The 23,016-nt window shown below is 51.5% G+C and overlaps 1 protein-coding gene across 3 annotated transcripts in view; it reads left to right on the forward strand.

Annotated features, from left to right (window-relative positions):
- LOC138824864 (MICOS complex subunit Mic25-like) overlaps positions 1–22,222 on the forward strand; it is a 223,714-nt gene extending 201,492 nt beyond the window's left edge. For 2 of the 3 annotated variants that reach the window (XM_070019264.1, XM_070019265.1), the window contains 2 exons: positions 20,486–20,621; positions 22,019–22,222. In XM_070019264.1, the coding sequence (XP_069875365.1) occupies positions 20,486–20,621; positions 22,019–22,024 (142 nt within the window). In that variant the 3' untranslated portion in view covers positions 22,025–22,222. Of the gene's footprint in view, positions 1–2,105; positions 2,221–20,485; positions 20,622–22,018 lie in introns of those variants that run through there. The other variant, XM_070019266.1, reaches the window with a different exon arrangement.
- Positions 22,223–23,016: the final 794 nt, after the last annotated feature.

The raw sequence follows: 23,016 nt of genomic DNA on the forward strand, positions 1-23,016 counted from the left end.
GGTTTCACCCTGAGCTCTGGGTTTGTAGGAAGCAGGGGGGGTCAGCATGTCCCAGAAATGGGGTTCTCCACTGGGCTGCACCTCTTTTGAGAGCCTCCCACCCTTTGTAGCAGAAGACTTCAAGATCTAGCACACGGATTGCCCATTGGTGACCTTGAATTCTGCACAGTCCTGAGACATGCAGCCTGCAAAGACCAAACAAAATCTCACAATTTTAACCAGTTGAAGTCCCTGGCTTACCACATGGTAGACTAAGCCCCAGGCCTCAGGACAGAATTGCAGGGCAGCATACACACACACGCACGCATGCACGCACGCATGCGCGCGCGCATACACACACACCCCTAACAATTGTGACAAAAATGCTTTGCATTGAGGTTTTTACAGATTTTTGCTGCATCAGCTCGAAACCAAATACCTGGTAATCGAAATGCCTATTTAAGCAAAGGTCAAAAGGCTGTTTTGAGGACACAAAGGGGGAGATAGGGTGTTTATTATAATACAAAGCATGTGAAGCTAGTCATGCATGTAAGAATCTATGACAACACCCATATGATAAAAATGAATAATGAAACTGCATTTGTTTATTCAAACATAGCAGAAATACATCTTGAAGTACTAAGAAAAGCTACGAAAAGGTGATTTTTACAGCAGAGCAAAACCTCTAATATGAATTACACTGAATTGCCTGGGAGATAGCATACCAGCATTAACATGGTATTGAAAGAAAGAACAATGATGGGTTGAGGTAGGAAACATTGCCATCTGCTTTTGCTTGGGATGATGTAGCAGGAAATACCCCAGGATATCCACAGAGGGAGGCACTGGCCGCCCCCACAGTGTGCTTGTGTGCACCTGATCTATGTGAAGTGGACACACAGCATCCGCATGCTGACCTCTAGGCACCTGGCCATTCTGCATGACTCCCAGACCCTGGATCAGCCTCTCCTCTCTGGGAACACAGCATTGTCTAGAAGAACCTGTGAACCAGGTGACCTCCTTGTGAACACCCTTCTTCGGTGATTGCCCAAGCTGGGTCAAGGGACATACAGTCCAGCTGCTCTAAGTCTGTGTTCTCACCGGTATAGAGGAATGATAGCACTGCCCCTGTGGTTGAGGTAGGCTAGTATGAAGTTGTTGGTGCTAGCCCATGGCATTATTGGAACATATTGGAGATTTTAGTAGGTGGGGCCTATGGAAGAAACTTCAGTGTCACCTGGGACATGACCTTGAAGGAAATATTGGGAGCCAAGCCCCTTCCTGTCTACACCATGGTGTGGAGAAGCCTCTTCCACCACGTACTCCCCACGGGGGTATGCTGTGCTGCCGCAGGGCCAGGTGACCTTGGACAGAAGCCTCTGAAACCATGAGCCACAGTGACTTTCCTCCCGTCACGTGAATACATGTTGTGTTCATAGAAAATCAGAGAAAACAGCTTTGTTCTAACAGTGTTAGTCCTGGACCATTCAGATGCATTCATACTTGCCATACTTGGTGATCGACATGTGCTTCATCTGCACTGTGGTGTTCTATAAATGCAGAATACACACTGGTTTGCAAAGTCTTAATACTAAAAAACTGCGTGATTTCTTACAAGTTTTTTATATTGCTTCCATATTGAAATGCTAATATTCCATTTTATTTTTATTAAAAGAAATACATTATTAAAATAAACTGCCTGTTTTGCTTTTTTATATAGTTAGTAGAACACTCAAAATCCCACACATGGTTTACATCTTGTATCTGCTGGGACTACTGTTAAGCCTTACTCCCTTCCTTTTAGCATTAACACCTCCCCCCTCCCCCCATGCATGCTGCATGGAAGGGTTTGCAGCCACACCAACACTGCCTCAACGGAAGCATCTGCTCCAGGTCTTGTGGGTGATGAGCTGGGGAAAGGTAGGGTTCTTGCAGAACGCCCCTTTCTTCTTCCCTTTGAACACAAGGAAGCCTTCAGTGGCATTCAGGGCCTTTGCCAAGGCCAGAATCTAGTCTGTAGTCAAGTAGGAACCAGAACCGAAGTGCCTGGCTCTGGTCCACTGTGACTTTGACCAGCCATACCATTCAGCCGCTGGTTTTTTTTTTTTTTTTTGGCTGGAGTACAGCAGGATCTAAGCTGGTGTTGAATATAACTGCTACACAAAATCAGAGGCTGAGCTTACAAGGACAAGACAGAAAAGCATTTGAACAGCAAACGGTAGCACATATTTGGATAAGAGATGGAGACTGTTTACTGAGAACTAGCCAGGTGTAAGGTAAGTAGTGAGGAGGGCTAGCCTTGGGGGATCATGGAGGAGGTGATGCTGTAGAGTTGTCTAGTTCTACTCTTGGAAGTTACCCGGGCCTTGGAGTCTGACAGTAATCCAGGGCAAAGCACTATCTGCTTTGAATTTGGGGTCTTGTGGGCGGTCCTGTGAGAGTTAACCCTGCACAAGCTCAGGCATGCTCATGAACTTCCACCCTCACCCTGAAGGTGCAGAGTCATTGCACAGATTAGTTTGTACATCAGAGCTCCTGGTCCAGTGACTCACAGAGCTCTGTAGGTGTTGCATTCTCAGACTGACAACAGCAAGCATCTTTGGAAAGAATTTGAGCAAGTGTGAAAGGATTGCAAGTGTGTGCGGGGATGTGACATTGCAGGGTTCATTCTGTCCCTGCTGGAGGTAGTAATTTCCCAGGTGACAATCCTGTGGTCTAGAGTACTACAGGTTTCTTAGCCATGTGACAAAAATATGAAGACTTCCCACACTTAGCATGGGAGATGGGCTGAGAATTGTCTTGAGCGCTGGATCCTGAGACACAGCCCTTGTCTAGGTCTCTGAACTTATGATTTGTGAAAAGCCAGACCAGAGTCCATTTCCATGAGGAGAGCCGGCAAGGGTCCATTAGCATGCAGCTTGTAGCGTGCGATTGTTGGCCTGGGGGTGAGGAAGTAAGAAGGGAGAAGATAGGCAGCAAAATTGGTACATCTTCTGGGCCGCCATGGTCCACACGCCAGCCTGAGAGTGTCATTCTGAGCTCCAGTACCAGACCCCGTGTGTGCTAGTTCTGTGACTTGGCGAGTCCCGGCTCTGACGTGTGGATAAGAGAACAGGCATGCAGAAAACACAAAACGTGTAGGTGCCTGCCACTGGATCAGCTCATACGTTTTCAGTATTTTGTAAGTGGTAGCTGTTCTTACTTAGTACTGCTATTGACCAGGAGAATCCAACAACCAGCCTGGACTGCTCACTTTGTGATATCTTGGCTGGAGGCAACATCTCAGTCTCTGAGGCTCTCTTCCCCCGGGGCCGTGCCAGGAGTCACACAGGCCTGCTCATCAGGTTCCTGGGTCCCTCTCTCAGTAATGACTCGTGTACCCAGAGATCTCTCTGGAAGTCTGCCTCTGTGTCACCAGGGCACAGGAGGCCCCTGCCATCAAGCACTTGTCCCTGTGTCCCACGCCCACGTTCTCTCTGAACATCCCATCTGCCAGGCATGTTCTTACTCGGGACTTGAAGAACTTGCTTCCTCTGCTGTTTGGCATTCTGGTCAATACTCCTGTGTCCAGGAGGGTGCTTATGTTCAGCAGGCTCTTCTTGTGGTCCTTGCAAAACACGAGGACTTGCAATGCGTTCTCTCATTTGTTCCCCCGTAGTGCAGGCAGTGAGATTGGGAGTTGGCCCAATAGTTGGGCTTCTCAAGGCCATATAGCTGAGCCAGAGCATCAGCTCTAGTCCAAGGGAGCCTTCACAGCCAGAACAGGACATGCAATGGACTCCAAGGGAGCCTGCACAGCCAGACAGACAGGGCATGCAGTGGGCTCCTGAGGGGCAGGTATTAGACTTGATTTTTGTTTTCGTTTGGTTTTTGTGCTCATCCTCGAGTTTGAACTCAGGGCCAAGAGTCTCATAGACTTTCCTGCCTGCCCAGGCTGTCTTTGAACCAGAATCTTCAGATCTCAGCTTCCTGAGTAGCTAGGATTATAGGTGTGAGCCACCAGTGCCCAGCTTGGGCTTGATTTTGATGCCTTGGGAAGCCCAGAGTATCTGAGATTTGAAATGACATGATCAGATGTGTTTTAGGAAGATAATTCCAGAAGTGATATGTTGTCTTTCAAGCTATAACTCTTCTATCCTATCTTTGTGAAACTGATTATTTTTAAGCCCAAGTTCAGGAAATTACATTTGTCTCTGCTTAATTTTATGTGTATTTCAGGCTATTGTTCCAACCTGTCTCTTGAAATAGGGGCCTACTATGACAGAAGGAAATAAGAATGCCCTGACTCTGTGTGTGTGTGTGTGTGTGTGTGTGTGTGTGTGTGTGTGTGTGTGTGTGTGTGTGTGTGTGTGTGTGTGTGTGTGTGTGTGTGTGTGTGTGTGTGTGTGTGTGTGTGTGTGTGGAAATAGGGGGCCTACTGTGACAGAAGGAAATAAGAATGCCCTGACTCTGTGTGTGTGTGTGTGTGTGTGTGTGTAAATAGGGGCCTACTATGACAGAAGGAAATAAGAATGCCCTGACTCTGTGTGTGTGTGTGTGTGTGTGTGTGTGTGTGTGTGTGTGTGTGTGTGTGTGTGTGTGTGTGTGTGTGTGTGTGTGTGTGTGTGTGTGTGGAAATAGGGGGCCTACTGTGACAGAAGGAAATAAAAATGCCCTGACTGGGCTGGGAAGGTGGCTCAGTGGTAGAGTGCTTGCCTTGCATGCTCGAGGCCCTGGGTTCGATTCCTCAGCACCACATAAGCAAAAAAGAAAAAAGCCGAAAGTGGTGCTGTGGCTCACGTGGTAGAGTACTAGCCTTGAGCTGAAGAGCTGAGGGACAGCGCCCAGGCCCAGAGTTCAGGCACAATGACCGGACCAAACAAAAAAAAGAATGCCCTGACTCTGTGTGTCTCTCTCTCTGTGTGTGTGTGTGTGTGTGTGTGTGTGTGTGTGTGTGTGTGTGTGTGTGTGTGTGTGTGTGTGTGTGTGTGTGTGTGTGTGTGTGTGTGTGTGTGTGTGTGTGTGTGTGTGTGTGTGTGGAAATAGGGGGCCTACTGTGACAGAAGGAAATAAGAATGTCCTGAGATGGCTTCCTGCCATGAAGCCATTGGTTGTTGAAAACTGTGTCTTGTGACAAGGTAGAAAGCAGGAATTTTATCTCTCACATTCCTGAGTAGTGATGGAACCAGATGGGAGGGCCAAAGTAACATGACAGATCTTTTAGTAATATTCTAGAATTCACACTTACTCCACCAGCCCCATCTGAGTAAATTGATGTAGGGCTTCAAGTCTGAATGTCAGAGACAAGCACATCCTTGCCCCTTATTGAGTTTCCTACTTATTGTCTGCAATTATGCTTTTGCCCTACATTTTGCGGTTACCTGTCGTCTATGATTAGCAGAAGATGAAATGGGTACATATATATACAGAGTAACTGTGAGAAATGGATCTTACACTCAGTCAGGCGCTATGCCTAGTACTTTATAACGCATAGTCTTTTTGGTGTCTACATGTGATTTGATTGGCTAGTAATAGCATCTTAAAACCATAGGTGATACAAAATGCACAAATAAGTACATATGTATCTTCAACGTTTTTCAGAATGAAAAGTATTTTTTTCTTTTGACTAAAAATTGTGTGTGTGTGTGTGTGTATGTGTGTATATATATATATATATATATATATATATATATATATATCATAGAAAACACATAAAGGAAGTTTTGGGGGTTTTTTGGGGGGGAGGGTCCGGTCATGGGGCCTGAACTCTAGGCGTGGGTGCTGTCCCTCAGCTCTTCAGCTCAAGGCTAGCACTCTACAACTTGAGCCACAGCGCCTCTTCTGGCTTTTTTCTTTTTGCTTATGTGGTGCTGGGGAATTGAACCCAGGGCCTCAGGCATGCAAGGCAAACGCTCTACCACTGAGCCACCTTCCCAGCCCACATAAAGGAAGTTCTAAAACTAAAATCTCTCCCTGCTCCTGTGTGGTGGTATCACTCAGTTCACAGAGCAGAGCACACACCTGAAGGTGTGCCACTTGGCACACAGGTGTACATGTGCTGCCTTCCCTTATCTACACGGGGTAGACAGGTTTCTACTAGAGTAGAAGTAAGTTTACAGCTGTATTTATCATTACCTTATTACATTTCCATATACTTATACAAGAACTTTTATAAGGAATCCCTTATTGATAGATCCTCATGTGTTTTCCAACTTTTTACCAATAGAAAAAACTGCTATAGTCTTACTTGTGTTTTTGTACTTGCTTAAATTCGTATAGACAAAGTTGTTGTGTCAAAAGATACACCAAAAAGCTATATGCATAGGGCTGGGAAGGTGGCTCAGTGGTAGAGCGCTTGCCTTGCAAAAATCTGTAACATATACATTTATATACTTATATTTTATAATTGAACCCCAGAAAGGAAAAGTGCCAGTTCCCACTTGGACATCTATTTCCCTAAGACTTCGTAAGTATAAGGTTGGGGGAAGGAGGATATGTGGACATGCCAGAAATGAACCCCTATATGATGAATTGATGCTATTAAAGTGTACAAGGTACAAAACCGAACCCTTGGTTTCAAAATAAAAGATTATAGCAGTGTTTTGTAGAAAAATCTGTGCCACTCTCAAAGGGAGGAAGATAACCCTCTATAGGCATTAAGTGAAATTTCAAAAACTGTCTCTTATATTATTAGCCTTTTTTTCTTCTTTTATGAATTGCTTACATTGTAATCTTTGTTCTGTCTTTCCTGTGATTCATTTCTAAAAGGCACTTGTATATAGTGTTGTTATTTATCTTTTTATCATGTCAGTTGTTCTAGTTAATATTTTGTTTAGTTTTTGCTCTATGAAAATTGATGTGGAGGTAGGGATCAAGCATTCTTTGCTCATTTTTCTGTGTATGATTTATGTTATGTTACAAAGACCTTTCCTCTCCTGGTAATATAATTTTGTACACCCAGATTTTTAGGACTGGGACTTCTATGATTTTATTTCATGCCGTGAAGTTGTTGCTCCAGATAAGCCCTTGGGATTTTCGTGAAAGTAAGATGTGAAGTACAGGTACACTTTTGTTTTTTCCCAAAGAGGAAGTCCTTTGTCCCATTAGTACTGGTATAAAATTCTACCCAATCATATGCTAAATTCCTACTTCTACACTTAGGTCTATTTCTAGACTCTTTTCCGTGCAAGACCAATCCTGCGTGTTTTTAATTATGTCTAAAGTGTATTATGAAGCTACAGTTGTTTAAAATATTAAAAATCTGGCAGAACAAGTTTTTCTACCTTGACTATCTTTTTCCTACTTGTTTTTTTGCGATGAATTTAGAATCACGTTGTCAAACTTCCCCAACCTCACTCCCAGCCGGAAAAAGAAAAGAAAATCTGGTAGGCTCTTTTTTGGGATCCGTGCATTCTTTTGAATACATTCAGTCCTATCAGATTGCCATTCTTATTGGCTCTCTGCTTATGTGAAACACTTTCAGCCCTTGGTGAGGTTGCAAGGACGGTACAAAGAACTGCGCTCCCTGACAAGGTCTCTAATCTGCTGCTTGTTACTGTCTGTTTAATCATTCCTCCCAAGAAAAGCATTGTCTTTTCCTGATCCTAACTGTGTCTGTCTACTGTGTCCTTCCTAACATATCTTCCACGACTAACCACACAGCCTGTCAGTTAGAAAATCACTAACTCAACGTGACTACTAGTCCCAGACCACCAGCAGCCTCCTTCCCTCCTTTGTGACCCAAAAGGATGTCTAAGACTTCGTTCTGCCCTTAGCTGTCATGTGTCAGTTCTTTTATAGAGAGCTGTGTCTTAATCTTGCTTGTTGCTCCTGACTTTCATAATGTTATTTTGTTGTTGTTTTGTTGGTTGTGGGGCTTGAACTCTGTCTGGATTCTGTCCCTGAGCCCTTATGCTCAAAGCTAGTCCTCTACCACTTTGAGCCACAGCTCCACTTCCCATTTTCAAGTGGTTAATTGGAGATAAGAGTCTCATGGACTTGCCTGACTGGGCTGGCTATGAACCAGGTCTACTTAGGTCTCCGCCAACTGAGCAGCTAGGATAACAGGCGTGAGCCACTGGTGGCTGACTTTTACAGTTTTAAAGCAAGTACTGAGCTTTCATTCTGTGTGGTGACCCAGTCTGGTTTCGCCTTTTATCTCCTCACGGCCAAGAAGGTCCAAACACATACTATGCTCTTTGCAGGAGGCCCAGAAGACCCCCATCCCACCCCCAGTTGTGTCGACCTAGGTAGGCCTGGTCACACCGACATCTCCCTGCTGGCTTCCCTGTGAAAGCCTCGTGTCCATTTGGAGATGGATTGGTATTTTGTGGGAAGATACTCTAGCCAGTATCCTGGTGTGCTACAAACCTATACATAGCCTTTGCCTCTGTCGTCAGCTCTCTCACAAATAAGCCACCACAATAACGGGTGCCAAATGGTGATGACTACTTCATAAAAAGCAAACAACAAACAAAACAAAACAAAAACATCCTGTATTGAAGAGTTGATATTCTGTCAGTTGAGGGATTTTATCATCTTCCCTACTCGGTTATGCATTCGTTTATTCGTTACATTAGTGAGGACTCAAGGATTCACTTTTGTGCGTTGAATTTGAATACACATTCTCATTTATTTTGCTAGTCAAATACTCTAGATTTCAGATGCCCCTCAAAAATTCCTGTTATGCATGTGGGAGGGGCTCGGGGGTGAGCTCAGGGCCTGGGCTCTGTTCCTGAGCTTTTTTGCTCAAGGCTAGTGCTCCGTCACGTGAGCCACATCTCCACATCTGGCTTTTTGCTGGTTAATTAGGGATAACAGTGTCAAAGACTTTCCTGCCCAGGCTGGCTTTGAACTGCAGCCCTCAGATCTCAGTCTTCTGAGTAGCAAGGACTACAGTATGAACCACCAGCACTCAGTTCTTTCATATCCTTTTAGCATGTGTTTTTATTTCCTGAGCATTTCTTCCCCTTCTGACACAGTAGTTCCATAGAGATGTTCTTAGTCCCAGAAGGCCTGGAACCAGCCATTTCTCTAAGGAGCACTGTTCCTTTTGTTGGAAAATGGTATTTGAAACCAAGGTCTGGGCACTGGGTATGCTTTTGTCTGGATGTGTCAGTACTTGTAGGTACTGTCAGTGGATAGAGCCACGATACACATGCATGCACGGAACACATGCATATGTGAAAATATTTTTACCTCTATATTTTTAAGCCTCACGTTTACCTTGCTACTTCCAATTCCAGTCCCTGAGCGTTCTTTGTGGTCTTCCCTTTCCGTGGTTGGAAATCCCTTCCAGAGAGGAAGGAAGGAACCCGGCTTTTATTTTCCTCATGACCGTCATCCACCAGCCACCTGCACATTCTCCGCCCTCAGCACAGGACACCACTGCCGCCTTCCTGGTAGCTCACCACCCCACTTCCTCCTCTTCTCCTGCTGGGGGTAAGGTAGTGATAGGGCTTTCGTCCTTTGCTTTAGAAAACTACCTGAGGTCCTTGGGTGACTAGGAACTGAAGACTGCGCCCACTTCCCCACGGCATGGCTGCAAGTGTGAGCACAGGATGAGGCTCCTCACTGTGGGTCAGTTTGTGTCAGGGAGCTGCTGGATTGCAGCAGCCAGTGTCTGACGCCTTGATGATACTGAGGGAGATCCGTTCTGGCTCTAAGTCAGCATATCACAGTGGAGGCTGGTTTTCAGGTGCTTTCTACACCGAGAGCCCCTTTTGTCCTGGTGAAGGAGCACCTGGCATCTGAGGTGAAGAATAGGAGGCGGTCCTGCATGATGGGGAGGCGGTGCTGTACCCCGCTAGAGCCAGGTGTGGAAACAGGCCCAGGGTCCGTGAGTCCTGTTGCAGAATGTGCTGGCTTCCCTGGGCTGTTCTTGCCATCTTGGTTTGCGAATGATCAGGACAAATGGAAGGGAGAGGGGAAGAACCCATAGATGACGAATGTAAGCCGTCCCAACCTGTTTAGATTTCTCCAACTTAGAGAACAGTGAGATTCGCTAAAATTAACTTAGAATGGATTACAGACCTAAATGTAGAGCATTAAATTATAAGACTTCCAGAAGATGAACAAGAAAATAGGCTGGGAAGGTGGCTCAGTGGTAGAGTGCTTACCTTGTATGCATGAGGACCTGGATTCGATTCCTCAGCACCACATAAGCAGAAAAAGGGGGAAATGGAGTTGTGGCTCAAGTGGTAGAGTGCTAGCCTTGAGCTGAAAAGCTGAGGGACAGCGCCCAGGCCCAGAGTTTAAGCCCCACGACCACCAACAACAACAACACAAAAAAATTAGAAATGTTTAGCCATTACATTTTAGGTATGATACTAAAGACACGATTCATGAAAGAATTGATGTTGAACTTCATAGTGAGGAAGTGTGAAGCAAATAAGAGTCACCACTAACCCTGGGTCTGGAGGGGTCTGGTGGAGTCTGATCTAGTAGAGACAGAGTGAACAGAGCTTTGAGAAGAGTCGTAGTAGAAAACGTGCAGATCGATTAGAAGAAGTACCTCGGTGGGCCCAGGAGAGAAGGTGTGTGGGAGCAAGGCTGGGGAAGACTATAGGAGTGCCCCTGAGGCCTGGGCTTATTGTCCAGCATGGAGGGGACTGACGGAGAGCCCAGGAGCAGTAGCGGAATGTAGAGGGTAAGGTACTCAGAAGATAGGCTTGTTTCACTTCACAGCAAGGCTGCAGGAGGTCAGACTTGGGAAAGACCCGCCGATGCTCTGAGGGGCACTGGCACGGAAGCCCCAGGGGAGCAGCAGGTGCAGCCATGGTTTGGACTCCTGTCTAGCTATAAATCAACAGCAAGGAGCTCCTGTCTAGGAGCACCAAGCAGAGTCTAGTTCTTACCTCCCTCCCCTGTAGGAACGTCTCTGACCCACCCAGTAGCAGACAACAGGGAGCACCTGCTGCAGTGGAGGTTTCCCGAAGGCTCAGGACCCTGCGGGGAGCAGTGTAAGACTCCGACCTTGAGAGGCTTCTGGAAGTACAGGGAAGGAAGAATGACTCACTCAGAGAGGGGAGAGAGGGGCCAGGAGGGAGGCTAGCAACAGGAATCTAGTAGATGAGGCACAGCAGGGATGGGACAGTAGAAAATCAGCCCACCCCAGCAAAGCTCAGGCTGGCCAGTCTGATGCATCGCTAGGGCCAGGCTTGCCAGTGTCGGGGCCCAAGTCAGTCTATGTTAACATCGAGTGTGTCTGTTGGATATGTTCTCTGCTAGAAGCTGTAAGAAAGTAGTGTCTCAGTGACTTAATTATTGATGCCTTGCCTGCCGCCGTATATTTATGGACACTCTGCCTCCTGTTCAGTATTCTGTGTGGACTTGTAGAAACCAAGGTCATAAACTGTGGCTCCTGCCTTCTGGGCACACCCGTCCAACAAGGAGCCAGATCCCATGTGGCCAGTGCAGTGTGTGTGCTGCCCTGATGGGGTGGTCAGTGTCAGGGTCCTTAGAGGCCAACAGGCCACACAGAACTGCAGAGCAGAAGTGTCTTGAGTGGACGAAAGCAGAAGCAGGAGGCTTGTCTGCATACTCACCTGGGGCCACCATGAAGGCGTGTGGCACCTGAGGGACAGCACAAAGGAGCTGCTCTGCCAGGACTTCTGTGGATGCGAGTGCAGCTCGATTGCAGTGCCGTGAAGGGGGTGGGAAGGCCGGGGCAGTGTGGGGTGTGTTTAGACGATGTCCCCTGTGCTTTCTACTGCCGCTGGTTTATTTAGCACCTTCTGTATGCAACACTGGCAGGTCCTGGGAGTAAGTGAGCAACCATAAGAGTTTCAAGCCAGAGAAAGAAGGCTATGTGTATTATGGACAGCACAAGGCCAGCATGGAGGCTGGGCACTGTGTGGGCACGTAGTAGGACCTCTGTGGTATCTGCAGAACAACTGTTCCTAGCACAGTGGCACCTCAGTCTGCCTGAGGGGCTGGTCTGCAGAAGAGGGGATGGCTGAGTGTGAAGACAGGTCTTCCAGGCTCCCGCTGGCCATGGTATGCAGGTAGACAGAGCAGCCTGAACATGGACCTGGAGGCACCCTGAGGGAGGGCACACTGGAGGCGGCGGCAGCTCCTGTTTGAGAGCAGAGACACGTGGTGGGGGTGGTGCCCGGAACCCATGCAGAGACAGATTGTGAAGGCCTTTGAATACCATATAAAGGCTCTCCATCTAACAGGCACCACAAACCACTGAAGATTTCTAAACTGAGGACTGACTTGCAGTCCAATTATTTTTCAGTCATGCTGGTTAGCAGAGTGGTGGGTGGACCAGAGGGAATAGGAAAGCAGGGTAGAGTCTTGGGAGAAATGTGAGGGCCTGAGTTTGTGCAGTGAGAATAGAGAAGAGGTTACTGAGTGATTTAAGAGCCAAAGAAAACACCCCTTCACCCTCCATTTTATGGGTCTCAGGACTCTGCCTGCAGCCCCTTTGGTCACCTTGCCTGGGTGGCCCAGGGCCCCGTGCTGTCCAAGGTAAATGCTTTCCTCCAGTGCGCCATCTTAGTTCCCAGACTGTGTAGCTGCTGGAGTTGCATCTTTCTACTCCTTTTGAAAGTCTCCCTGAAGGCAGGGACACAGCCTGGTTTTTGCTTACCGCAGACACCCACTACCCCACATGGCTTCTGCTCCCTGGAACCACTCACAGGCGAGTGTGTGGGTGGCACAACAGAGGGCAAAAATCACACAAGGGTCTGAACTTGGATGCAGATCACCCCAGGAAAGAGAATAGCCGGGAGGACTGATGGGTGACGAGGGCCACGCGGACCTGGGGAAGGGGTTTGGAGCACTTGGAGTTGAGTTGGGTGCCACTCCATGGATTCTGAGTGTAAAGGTTTATTGCAAGACTCAAAGCTCAGACCTTGGAGCGTAGATGCCAGATGGGAGGGCAGGGAGCCCTGTGACCTGGAAGGCCTGACTGAGCCTCCGGTTCTTAAAGCCATGGGAGGAGGCTGCCAGAGTGCCCACGACTCTGAGATGCTCTCACGGGGTCACATTCACTAGCCAGACAGGTGGCTTTCAGACCCTACGGACTGCTGGGGGTCTGTCTTCAGGAAGCTGTACTCTGGGACCACACCCCTACACAGTAGGGGTCTCCTCCTCCCACTCCCCCAATTCTCTCAGGACTCCCACTAGCTAGCAGTGGCTTGACTCAGAATTGGAGATGGCCCTGTGACCGCTGCCTGTTACCAGTTAGAGTGGCCCTTGTCATTCCTTCCATCACACTAGGGGAGGGGGCTAGGGGAGGTGTGTCTTCATTTTGACAAGGCAGCTAAGACTTGAGTAGGACACCCAGCCAGCAGACTGTCCCTGTCCAGGGTGCTGTGAACTGGGTGTTCACACCACCTCTTTCAGTGGCTGTGTCTGCCTGCCCCTCCCAAGAACTCTTAACCAACCAGTCTCGGGAAGCAGAAGCATCTCCTTACAGCCCTGGCCGGCTGCACAGTATGGTCTGCACTGAGGACATAGGGGCCGCCCTGCATTGTTGTCCCAGTGCCTCTGCACAATAGCTACCACAAGCTATTCTTGTTGGGAAGGTGAACCCACCCCTCCAGTGCCATGTCCAGCCCAGAAACTTGCCCCTCAGGCAGCCCCCAGGCTCCTGACAAGCCAGGTCTGAACATCCTCGTTGAGAGAAATGTCCCCCCATGGCAGATATCCTCATCGCTCAGCAGTCAGGAGTGCTGCAGTATGTCCAGGAAGTAGCTGCCCAGACAGGCTAGTCTCAAGACTGCAGTCTGGCAGGAGCTGGAGGCCGCACTGAGAAGCCAGGCCCTGCCTCTGGCCTCACGGGCACAGGCCGAACCCTCAGGCCATCCTGAGGCTTGGTCTTCTCCTTGTCTGCCCACCTAGGCCCTCAGCAGGTGCTCTCTGCTGTGAGTTTGTACATGGGCCTACAGCATGGAGTTTCTTCCTGGAGAAGGTTGTGGCAGGAGGCCAGGTAGCAGACGGCCACGCAGGACCCAGGCGCTCTGAGAAGCGTCACTGTGAGGTCGAATTGGGCTGAGCTGGCGGGACTTCCTGTTAGGACGCAGGTACTGAGGCAGAGCTGCGTGCAGGTAGCCCTCATCCTCCAGGAGTGCTTGTGTGGCCTCTTCTCTGGTTAGTGTCAACCAGGAGCCGGGTTTGTGGACTGGATCGAAAGGGAGAGATGGCAAGAGCTCGTGGGGGATGGGGGGCACACGAGAGTGCCAGGGACCCAGTCAGTGTCCTACAGGCCAGCCTCCTGCTTTCTTAAGGACACAGGACTGCACCTGAGACCCTCCAGCGTCCAGATAGCCTCAGGGATGACAGGGATGAGTTTCTCCATGGCAGAAGCAGCACCACAAGGTTCTTCACCCACAGCGGGCTCAGGATAGCGAACTCCAAATGCTGGATCATGCAGCTGCTGCTGTTTCCTTCCTCCTCCCTGACACCCAAAAGCATAAGGACCAGAGTCCACACAGCTAGAGAATGGGGGCGCCCCGGGGAGTGTGTGCACAGATGGGAAAGAAAAAGCCCTTTCCCAGTGTGTGTGTGTGTGTGTGTGTGTGTGTGTGTGTGTGTGTGTGTGTGTGTGTGTGTGTGTGTGTACACGCACACGTGCATGCATGTGCGTGGACAGAGGGCAGGAGGTTGGGGGATAAGACTAGAACAAGGGAGGGCTGCATGTGTGTGTGTATGCGCATGTGTGTACACGCACACGTGCATGTGTGTGTGTGTGGACAGAGGGCAAGAGGTTGGGGGATAATAAGACTAGAACAAGGGAGGGCTGCATGTGTGTGTGTATGCACACGCGCACACGTGCATGCGTGCGCGTGGACAGGGCAGGAGGTTGGGGGATAATAAGACTAGAACAAGGGAGGGCTGCATGTGTGTGTGCGCATGTGTGTACACGCACACGTGCATGCGTGTGTGTGGACAGAGGGCAGGAGGTTGGGGGATAATAAAACTAGAACAAGGGAGGGCTGCATGTGTGTGTGCGCGCATGTGTGTACACGCACACGTGCATGCGTGCGCGTGGACAGAGGGCAGGAGGTTGGGGGATAATAAGACTAGAACAAGGGAGGGCTGCAGAGACTGCTGTTGCAGGCATCTTGTCTCACTGAGAGACAGCCAGGATGCATTTGTGTCCCCTGTCCTCTTGGGAGTAGCTCACCCTGGGCCCTCTGGCCAGGCTGGAGCTTTCCAATATGTCTTCTCCTGCCTAAGGGTAGAGCAGCAGGGAGCCTTGTCTGAGTAGCTGGCAGTGATCCCAAGTGGCATGTTGATCAATGGCAAGATCCCTGGGTTCCACTCTCCCACACTGAAACGACACATTGTCGATAGCAGCCAGTTAACCAAGTCCTTAGTCACCAGTAGTCTCATCAGAGCCTTCGCCCTGGCCACAGGTTAAAGCAAAAACCTCTTCTGAACAGCTAGATCGGCCCTGACAAAGATGAATGTCTAATTCACTTGGAATCTCCTTACTGCTGCCTGTAATAAAAAGCTTGCTCTGCAGCATCTCCCCCTGTCGATGTTTCTCTGAAATTAAATATCAGGAGGACACATAGTAGCCCAATTCCATGCCAGGCCAATATTACCAGATTGATGTCAGTAGTGATAGCAGAAGAAGGATACGTTGATGAGATTCCATTTATTAAAGTGAAGATGCACCAAAGGTTTGGGGCACAAGGTGAGCGGGGGTGGGGTGTGCCTCAGGGTGAGTTGACTGGAAGCAGGAAGGTACCCAGGTCTGCCAGGGAACCCTCTCCCTGCCCACCAAGAGACTGGCATAACTGTGGCAACACTGGAAGGTGCCATTCCTGCTGTGACCCAGGCCACTGATTCCTCACTTTCCTTTCCGCGTCTGTCCTTTGTTTGCTTCATGCGTCCACAAATCAGGCATCTTCCTCTCTCCTGTTTCTCCCTAGGCTCCTGCCTGGGAGCCCTCCCTCCCCTCTCCTCACTTGGAGGCAGCAGCTTCTAGCAGGCTCCATGGAGGGCCTCAAACTGCATGGTCTGGTCTGCCTGTTTTGCTGCTTGCTTGTCTTCCAAAGTGAGAGACCCACATTAAGCTCAGCTCTCTTGTGGTACAGCCTTGCATGCTCTACTTTTGCTCTATCTTTTCTCTAAAGGTAGAGGAGCTGGGGGGGGGGACACTGTAGGGACAAGGGCCGTGGAACCAAACACACCGGGCGTTTATCCCGAATCCACCTTACTGTGTGACCTTTGTTAAAGCACTTGGGAGTGGGGTGGTGATGCCTAGCTCACAAGGTTGTCGGATATTCAGAGAGCATGGTAGTCTGTGGCAGGACCACAGACCTGCCACATCCATCCCAGAGAACCCTGCTTACTAGGATAGAAGTGTATCTTCTCACTTCTTGTAGCCTGGTCCTCACCCCGACGTCTTCCAGCAGGCAAAGCTTCCTGCAGAGTCAAGGAAGGTACTGTGCAGACCTACTCAGGAGTCACAGCTTCTCCCCTGAGCAGGGGGCTGAGGCACTTGGTTCACATCTAAATGCAGATGGTGCCTCACCAGGTCGGAGCAGAATGTGGCACGGACCTTCGTGACAGAGCTCACTGCAGTACTACTGGTGCAGGGGCCCTGGGCACCCAGCACCAGACCTCCGAGTGTGGTCCTGAATGTGCTGGCTCCCGTAGCCGCTGTCCACAGCCCTGCCAGTGTGGCCTCTTGGAGGGCAGGCCAGGGCACCTTCTATATGGGGCGCTGTAACATGGCACTGCCAGTTGGTGCCTCCAGGTGACAGAAGTCCAGAGGCCAAGGGGTGGCAGCAGGGCGGGACCCTTGGAGAGGTCCGGCATCCCTTGGCTGCTTAGAGCATGACGCTGTCCCCACCTCTGTCTCCCTGTGCAACTGCTCAGCCTTCCTTTATACAAGGAGAGAAATTAGTTTTCCATTGTATTAGGAGCCCATGCTACCTTACTGTGACCTCATCTTCACCAGTCTCACCTCTAATGACCCTACTTCCAAATAAGGTCATGTTCTGAGTCCAGGAAGGATATGGGCTCTGAAGAGAATCCATGGCCCCTGCACATGGACGCCTCTCCCCAAGCCGTGCCCTGCTGATAGCAGCTGCGGTTGTGACATAAGCCAGAGCAGAGCATGCAAGCCTGTGCCACAGGAGAGCTGGGGGTAGAACCTCGTGGAGTGGGGTCTGTCTCCTTCCGGGTTATGCACTGTGGCTGCCGGGAGCCCAGTTTCATGACCTCCCTGCAGCATTATGGTTTCCGCCGTGTACCTTTCCAGGATGGCCCCACCTGGGTCACGTGGCCCAAGCCTTACTCCCAGCCAGGTCTGAGCGGGTCTTGAGTGCTCTGAGAGCCTGGGTGGGAAGAGCAGTGTGGCAGCGTCCTACGCTGTAGGCCACATGTAGGGCTGCACCTCCCCAGTGCTGCCAGGCACCCACCTACCTTCCCGCAGGCACCACCGCCCCTCCCACCCTGCCCTGACGGCCTTTGTTCCCAACACCTGCAGCTCAGTTGCTAACAAGAGCTGCACTTCTCAACACTCACACCCTTTTCAGGTCACAGCTTTGGGGCAGGTGTGTCACCATCCTTCTGTACAAAGGTGAGAGACGAGAGCTTGGCCTTGCCTTGGGGCGAGACAGGCACCTACGCACTGCCTAGGGTGGTGGGGGCTCCCCGGGGTCACCAGATGTACACAAGGCACTGAGCTGGAGGTCCAGGAGTTACTCTGTCCCTGGAAAATTCGTGGCATGCTGTGAACACCTGAGTCTGAGCACTCGAAGAGCCACCACTCAAAGAACTCCTGTTGCAAACAGGAGTTGTTGGCATGCCTTATAAAATAAGGTGGCCCCAACCCAGACCTGAGGGGGCTGGCCTGGTTAGAGTGCATTGTACCTCCTTTCACGAACAGCTTCACCCCAGCCTTAGCCCTGCCCGCTGCAGAGAATGCACTCACTTCAGGAGTCAAGGTCTGCCTATCTTGTCCCATTTGGAGCTCTTTGTGAACAAATGGGTAGAATTTCTTCCTGTTGACATTTGCCCACCATTCTGTGTGCTCATACTGTCCCGCTGCATCCCGGAGAAGAGGCCTCTGTGGTCCCAGAGGTGCTATTGGTGTGAAAGGGATAGATTTCACCATGGCCCAGTTTCTCCTGATCTGGGAGTCCATGGGTGTTCTCTGAGGTTTCCCCTTGACATTCCCAGGGCCCCTCACCGGACACCTGAAGACCGGTGCGGGAGGAGCGAGTGAAGCTCATGGGGAAAGGGACGAGGCTCAGAATCAGAGTTCTGGCTCTAAGATGACTCAGACTGGGCCTGGACACCTCCACTGGACCCTAACAGAGAACATTTTTCCTCCCTGGTTGGTTAGCCTCACTCCTAGTCCCAGAGCAGAACAGCATTACCTGCATTTGAGCCTGGCGCTTCCCCTAAGTGGTGTCTGCTCAGCCTTGCATCACATGATGGTGGGGGACAGGGGTCCTAAGTCATACGTTGGAGGGGGAAGTGGGCACTGCCTCAACATAGATGCTGTGTCTTTAGGGACAGACTCTAGAGGGGCAGCATGTAAGAAAGCAGGGATGAGATCAGCGGGCTGAGCAGCAGTGCAGAGGGCAGGCGAGCGCACAGGGACCTGCGCGCTCAGACCCTACACCTTCTCAGGTGGGAGCCTGAGATGAGGACAGGGGGCAGGGCTTGGTGCGGAGATGCTCAGAGCTGTGCTCAGAGAAGACATGTGCCAGTAACAACACTTCCTCCAAGGACCATGCTAATACCCATTGTGCCAACGATGATAAAGTCCAAAACCACAACCATTCTACAGGCACATGGGGGAGCGATGGGTGGCTTCTGACGGTGCGCCTGGCCCTAGGTGGAAGCCCATGGGGTCCCGTGCTCCCTGATGGGTTGGGAAGTGGATGCAGGCACACACAAACTTCCTCTGTCAGAGCACAGCTCTTCAAGATTGGGTCTGTGCAGCAAGATCCAGTATGGGCTGGAGAGGGTCGTGCCAGGGGGCCAGGTGGGCAGCAAAATTCATGCCAGGGTGACCTCCCCAGCCGCACCTGGCTGCTGGGGATAGGTGTGCTCTGCTCCGCCCTCTTACCTACTTGGTGTGGCAGCCCCGCCAGCCCTCCCCTCAGGAATGCTAGAATGGGGCCCTAGAGAGCCTGCTTCTCCCTGCTCAGTCCCACTCTGTTGTGATTGGGTCTGAGCAGAAAGACCGTGTTCAGGGTTGGTGCAGGAAAGAAAGCAGGACCATGGGCAGTGTTGTGGGGCTGGACTGCAATGCCCAAAGTACCCCATCTCCAGACTGCTAGAGCGAGCTGGTGAAATGCCACCTGAGTCTTTAGCCTTGGAGCGTTCTGCTGCTCTCTGTTCTTTGTAGATGAGTCTGGTTTGATTAGGTTATCGTAAACAGTAATGGTGCTGCTCTCCTCCAGTGGCTGCTGTCAGTAGAGACCTGGCAGGAGAGCTGCAGGCCTGCAGGCCCCGTCTGCATCTGAGAGCGGTGTGTGCATTGCATAATGCTGGGCCTGCCTTTCGCGAAGAAAGCTGAGGAAAGGCCCCGCCTCATGTCCCCCCTCTCCCCCCCACCCCCGCCCTTGCCTTGCGAACTGTGGGACACTGGCCAGGGTTACTGCAGGGGGGGCCCAGTGCCGTGACAGCGCCCCCTGGGCGCACCTGGTCCACACTCAGCAGCTGGGTAGAGCTGGTGTGGCCAAGCCCATGTAAATACACATGGCTGTGCTCACACTGCCTGCCCTGTGGCCTGAGCAGGAGTGTGCAGGAGGGCCGGTGAGTGGTGGCATACAGCCGCCTCCCAGGGGGGGGGTGCGTGGGTGTGTCCCCGCTGTAGTGTGAGCCGCTAGGTAGACACGTGGCGGTAGAGGTGAGCGTGGGAGTCGGGAGTGAGGCGATGAGCCCATGGAGGGGCGAGTGTGCGCGTGCCAGGCCGTGAGAAGCCGAGGGGAAGGCTGCAGGGGTGGGAAGAGGAGCCAGAAGTGGACGGCGTGAGGCTGAGGGCAGGGAGACTCGCGCTCCAGTATTCTTGCGTGTGCACGTTCTTACTTCACAATTTTGAAAAGTGAGTATATTCATTTGTTGTGGGCACTACAACTACTCCAATGAAGGAAGGAAGAAGAAATAGTAAAGCACCTCAAGATGTTACCATGGCTATCTGTAAGAAATTTGAAACGCTTCGTTTCATTTTTGGACATTCTTAGTTCTCTAGGTTTCCTGACTTCACGCGTATTTATTTTAAAATCATAGGAAAGATTTTGCATGAGAGAATAGTGTGCATCTGGTTATAGTCCCAGGTGAACCCTGGCACAGAGCAGTCCTTGCGAGGAGGCCTGGCGAGGCCGGGCTGGGAGGGTCAGCTAGAGGTCAGGGCCTCCAGCTGAGGTCACTGCCCCCCAGCCCTTTCCTGCACCCGAGCCGCTCTTGGCTCCAGGCTGGGAGGTGGCCCAGGGTGTGATGCTTTTGCCACCCTCGGCCCTATAGTGGGTTAGATGGCTACCAGTGGCTTCTAGCCTCGTGTCTGGCCCATGGGTGTTTGTAAATGGTGTCATTTCCCTCCCAGGCCCCGCCGAGTGGAGCCCGTGTGCTCAGGGCTCCAGTACCAGATCCTCCGCTGCTATCGAGACCACCTGCACGAAGTGCTGCTCTGCTCAGACCTGGTCAAGGCATACCAGCACTGTGTCAGCTCTGCCCACAAGGTAAGGCCAGCCTGCCCCCCCCCCCCCACCAGGGGCATCGAAACAGCCACCTGCCTCTCCTCTGGAGTCAGAATTGGACTGTATGCTTGCCAAGGGATGAGCTCCCCCACTACCCCTGCGTGACCTCTCTGCTTGGCTGCTCCCACGAATACCACGGAGGGTGCGGTCAGCCCTGCCTTCCAGTGGTGTATGTTTCTACCGACATATCTTACCACTGTCCTTGCTGCACCAAGGCAGAAATACGATGATGAAGGCAGACAGATGGATGGCAGTATGTTCCAGCATGTCTCTGTCACTCCAGCGTGCCTAGAGAGGCTCTGGGACACGGCCAGGCCCAGCCCCCACCCCTAGCACTACTAGAGAGTGAATTGGAGATGAGCAATTGGCCATAGCAAAAGCTAGCCTGGCCCTCCCAGCCCGTTTGGAGCATGCTCTTGTGCTCTGGACCAGTGTGTCCAGGCTCCCAGCACTCAGGAACACACACGTGGCCTCAGATAGGACAGGAGTTAGAGAAAACCTCACCATTCCCTCAGGCCTTCGCCTCATAAGGCTCCTGGCAGCTAGGGTCCCCCAAAGGGACCCAGGTATCAGAAAAAAGGGGCCCACCTGGTGGGGAGCCTCAAGCGGCAGGCCTGAGCCCCTGGGACGGCGCAGACACCTATGGGACACCTCCAGGTGGGGAGCCTGATGCCACGTGCGGCTGTCCGCTGCGTAGCAGGCTAAGGACTGTGAGCCCCGGTTAAACAGCCGTGCACTCGCTCGCCCAGGGGCTGGGAAGGTGGCTCAGTGGTAGAGCGCTTGCCTTGCATGCATGAGGCCCTGGGTTCCATTCCTCAGCACCACATAAGCAGAAAAAAAAGCCGGAAGTGGTGCTGTGGCTCAAGCGGTAGAGCGCTAGCCTTGAGCTGAAGAGCTGAAGGACAGCGCCCAGGCCCAGAGTTCAGGCCCCATGACCGGACCAAAAAAAAAAGAAAGAAAGAAATTCTTGGCTGTTAAGTTAGAGACCAAAGGGGCACCCCAGTAAGGCCTAGCAAAAGTGTGACGAGGCTTCTGTGCACCTACACTAAGCCCTAAGGTCAGGGCCTCCCACTGAGGTCACTGCCAAGCCAGCCCTTCTCTGTCTGTGGGAGGCTCAGGTCAGTCTGCTCCTGAGCCAGCTTGGGGGGTGTGGTGCGGGTGGGGTGGGGGTGGGGGGAGAGAGGGTCTGTATCCTTCTGGACACTATTACAGAGACTCTGTCTCCAGGCACAGCAGCCATCTAGCAAGTGGTCCTGCTCCAGGGAAGTGGCCCTGTCCTGGGTGGCCTGCACGGAGCCCTGAGCAAAAGGCCTCTGGATCTGTAGGCACACAGTCATCCCCAGAGAGCCATGACTAAACGCTGACTGTTGTCTTTGCAGGGGTAAGGAGCAGCTGTCATTCCTGCCCTGCCAGTGAGCTGGAGCCCTGAAGGGGGACTGACCACGGGACCACAGACCCCAGGCCATGGTCACAGTGCTCTGCTGGCCACTGTGTGGGCCTCTGCGCTTGCAGCTGCTGTGTGATTAGGAAAGTGTGTGCTACTATCTGAGAACAAATAAAGCAGATGCCACTGTTTTCACCCATCCGCTCACTGGCCAACTATCACTGCTGCCCTCTCTGTGCCCAGCCCCTCCTGGACAGCGATGACAGTGCTGGGTGAGGCTCCTCAGGAGCACCCAGGAACTTGCCGTTACCTGATGGTGGCAAGTCTGCTGCCAAAGCAGGTGCTACAGAAGCCATTCTGTAGGGGAACTGTGGGGAAAGCCAGCTTCCAGAAGTAGGCTCTTCCTGTCCTCAGACACCGAAGCTGAAGGACAGAGAGGGGCAGGGCTGCAGAGTTAGCAGGGCTGGGGAGCTAAGCCCTGAGCAGAGAGCAGAGCTCTCCTAGAACCCTGTGGCTCCCCTGTTGGGGGCGGGGGGGTGGTTCCTAGAGTGACGCAGTGCAATAAGGCCCTGTACACCAGAGCTTGGATGTCAGACCAGACCAGGGCGAAGCTGACAGGCTCTGAACCTGAGTGACTAGAGGCCTTCCCAGTGGGTACTGGGACCTCACATAGGGGACAAGATGACAGATAGGGTACGGCTTTGTTCTCTGTGGTTGAAGTTCAGACCCTCCTTCGCCTCAGTCCCTGGGCCAAGGCGCCGTGACCCTGGTGAGGCCTGTGCTTTGTCAGAGCGGTGAGTTTGGGGAGAGTTTGGGGCCTTCCAGCCACTCTGTTGGTGGCCTTGGGCTGACCAGTAGACTTTCTCTATAAACCCTCTGGAGGCGGAGGCTGTCGTCTGGGAGAGTCCAGATACCTGGGCAGGCTTGTCCAGCCACACTACAGGAGGTCTGGGAGGAGAAGTCCTGGGAGAGCAGCATCTGGCAGCACAGCTC

This window comes from Dipodomys merriami, unplaced genomic scaffold (assembly GCF_024711535.1).
Source record: "Dipodomys merriami isolate MVZ:Mamm:240054 unplaced genomic scaffold, mDipMer1.0.p SCAF_13, whole genome shotgun sequence".
Classification (NCBI taxonomy): domain Eukaryota; kingdom Metazoa; phylum Chordata; class Mammalia; order Rodentia; family Heteromyidae; genus Dipodomys; species Dipodomys merriami.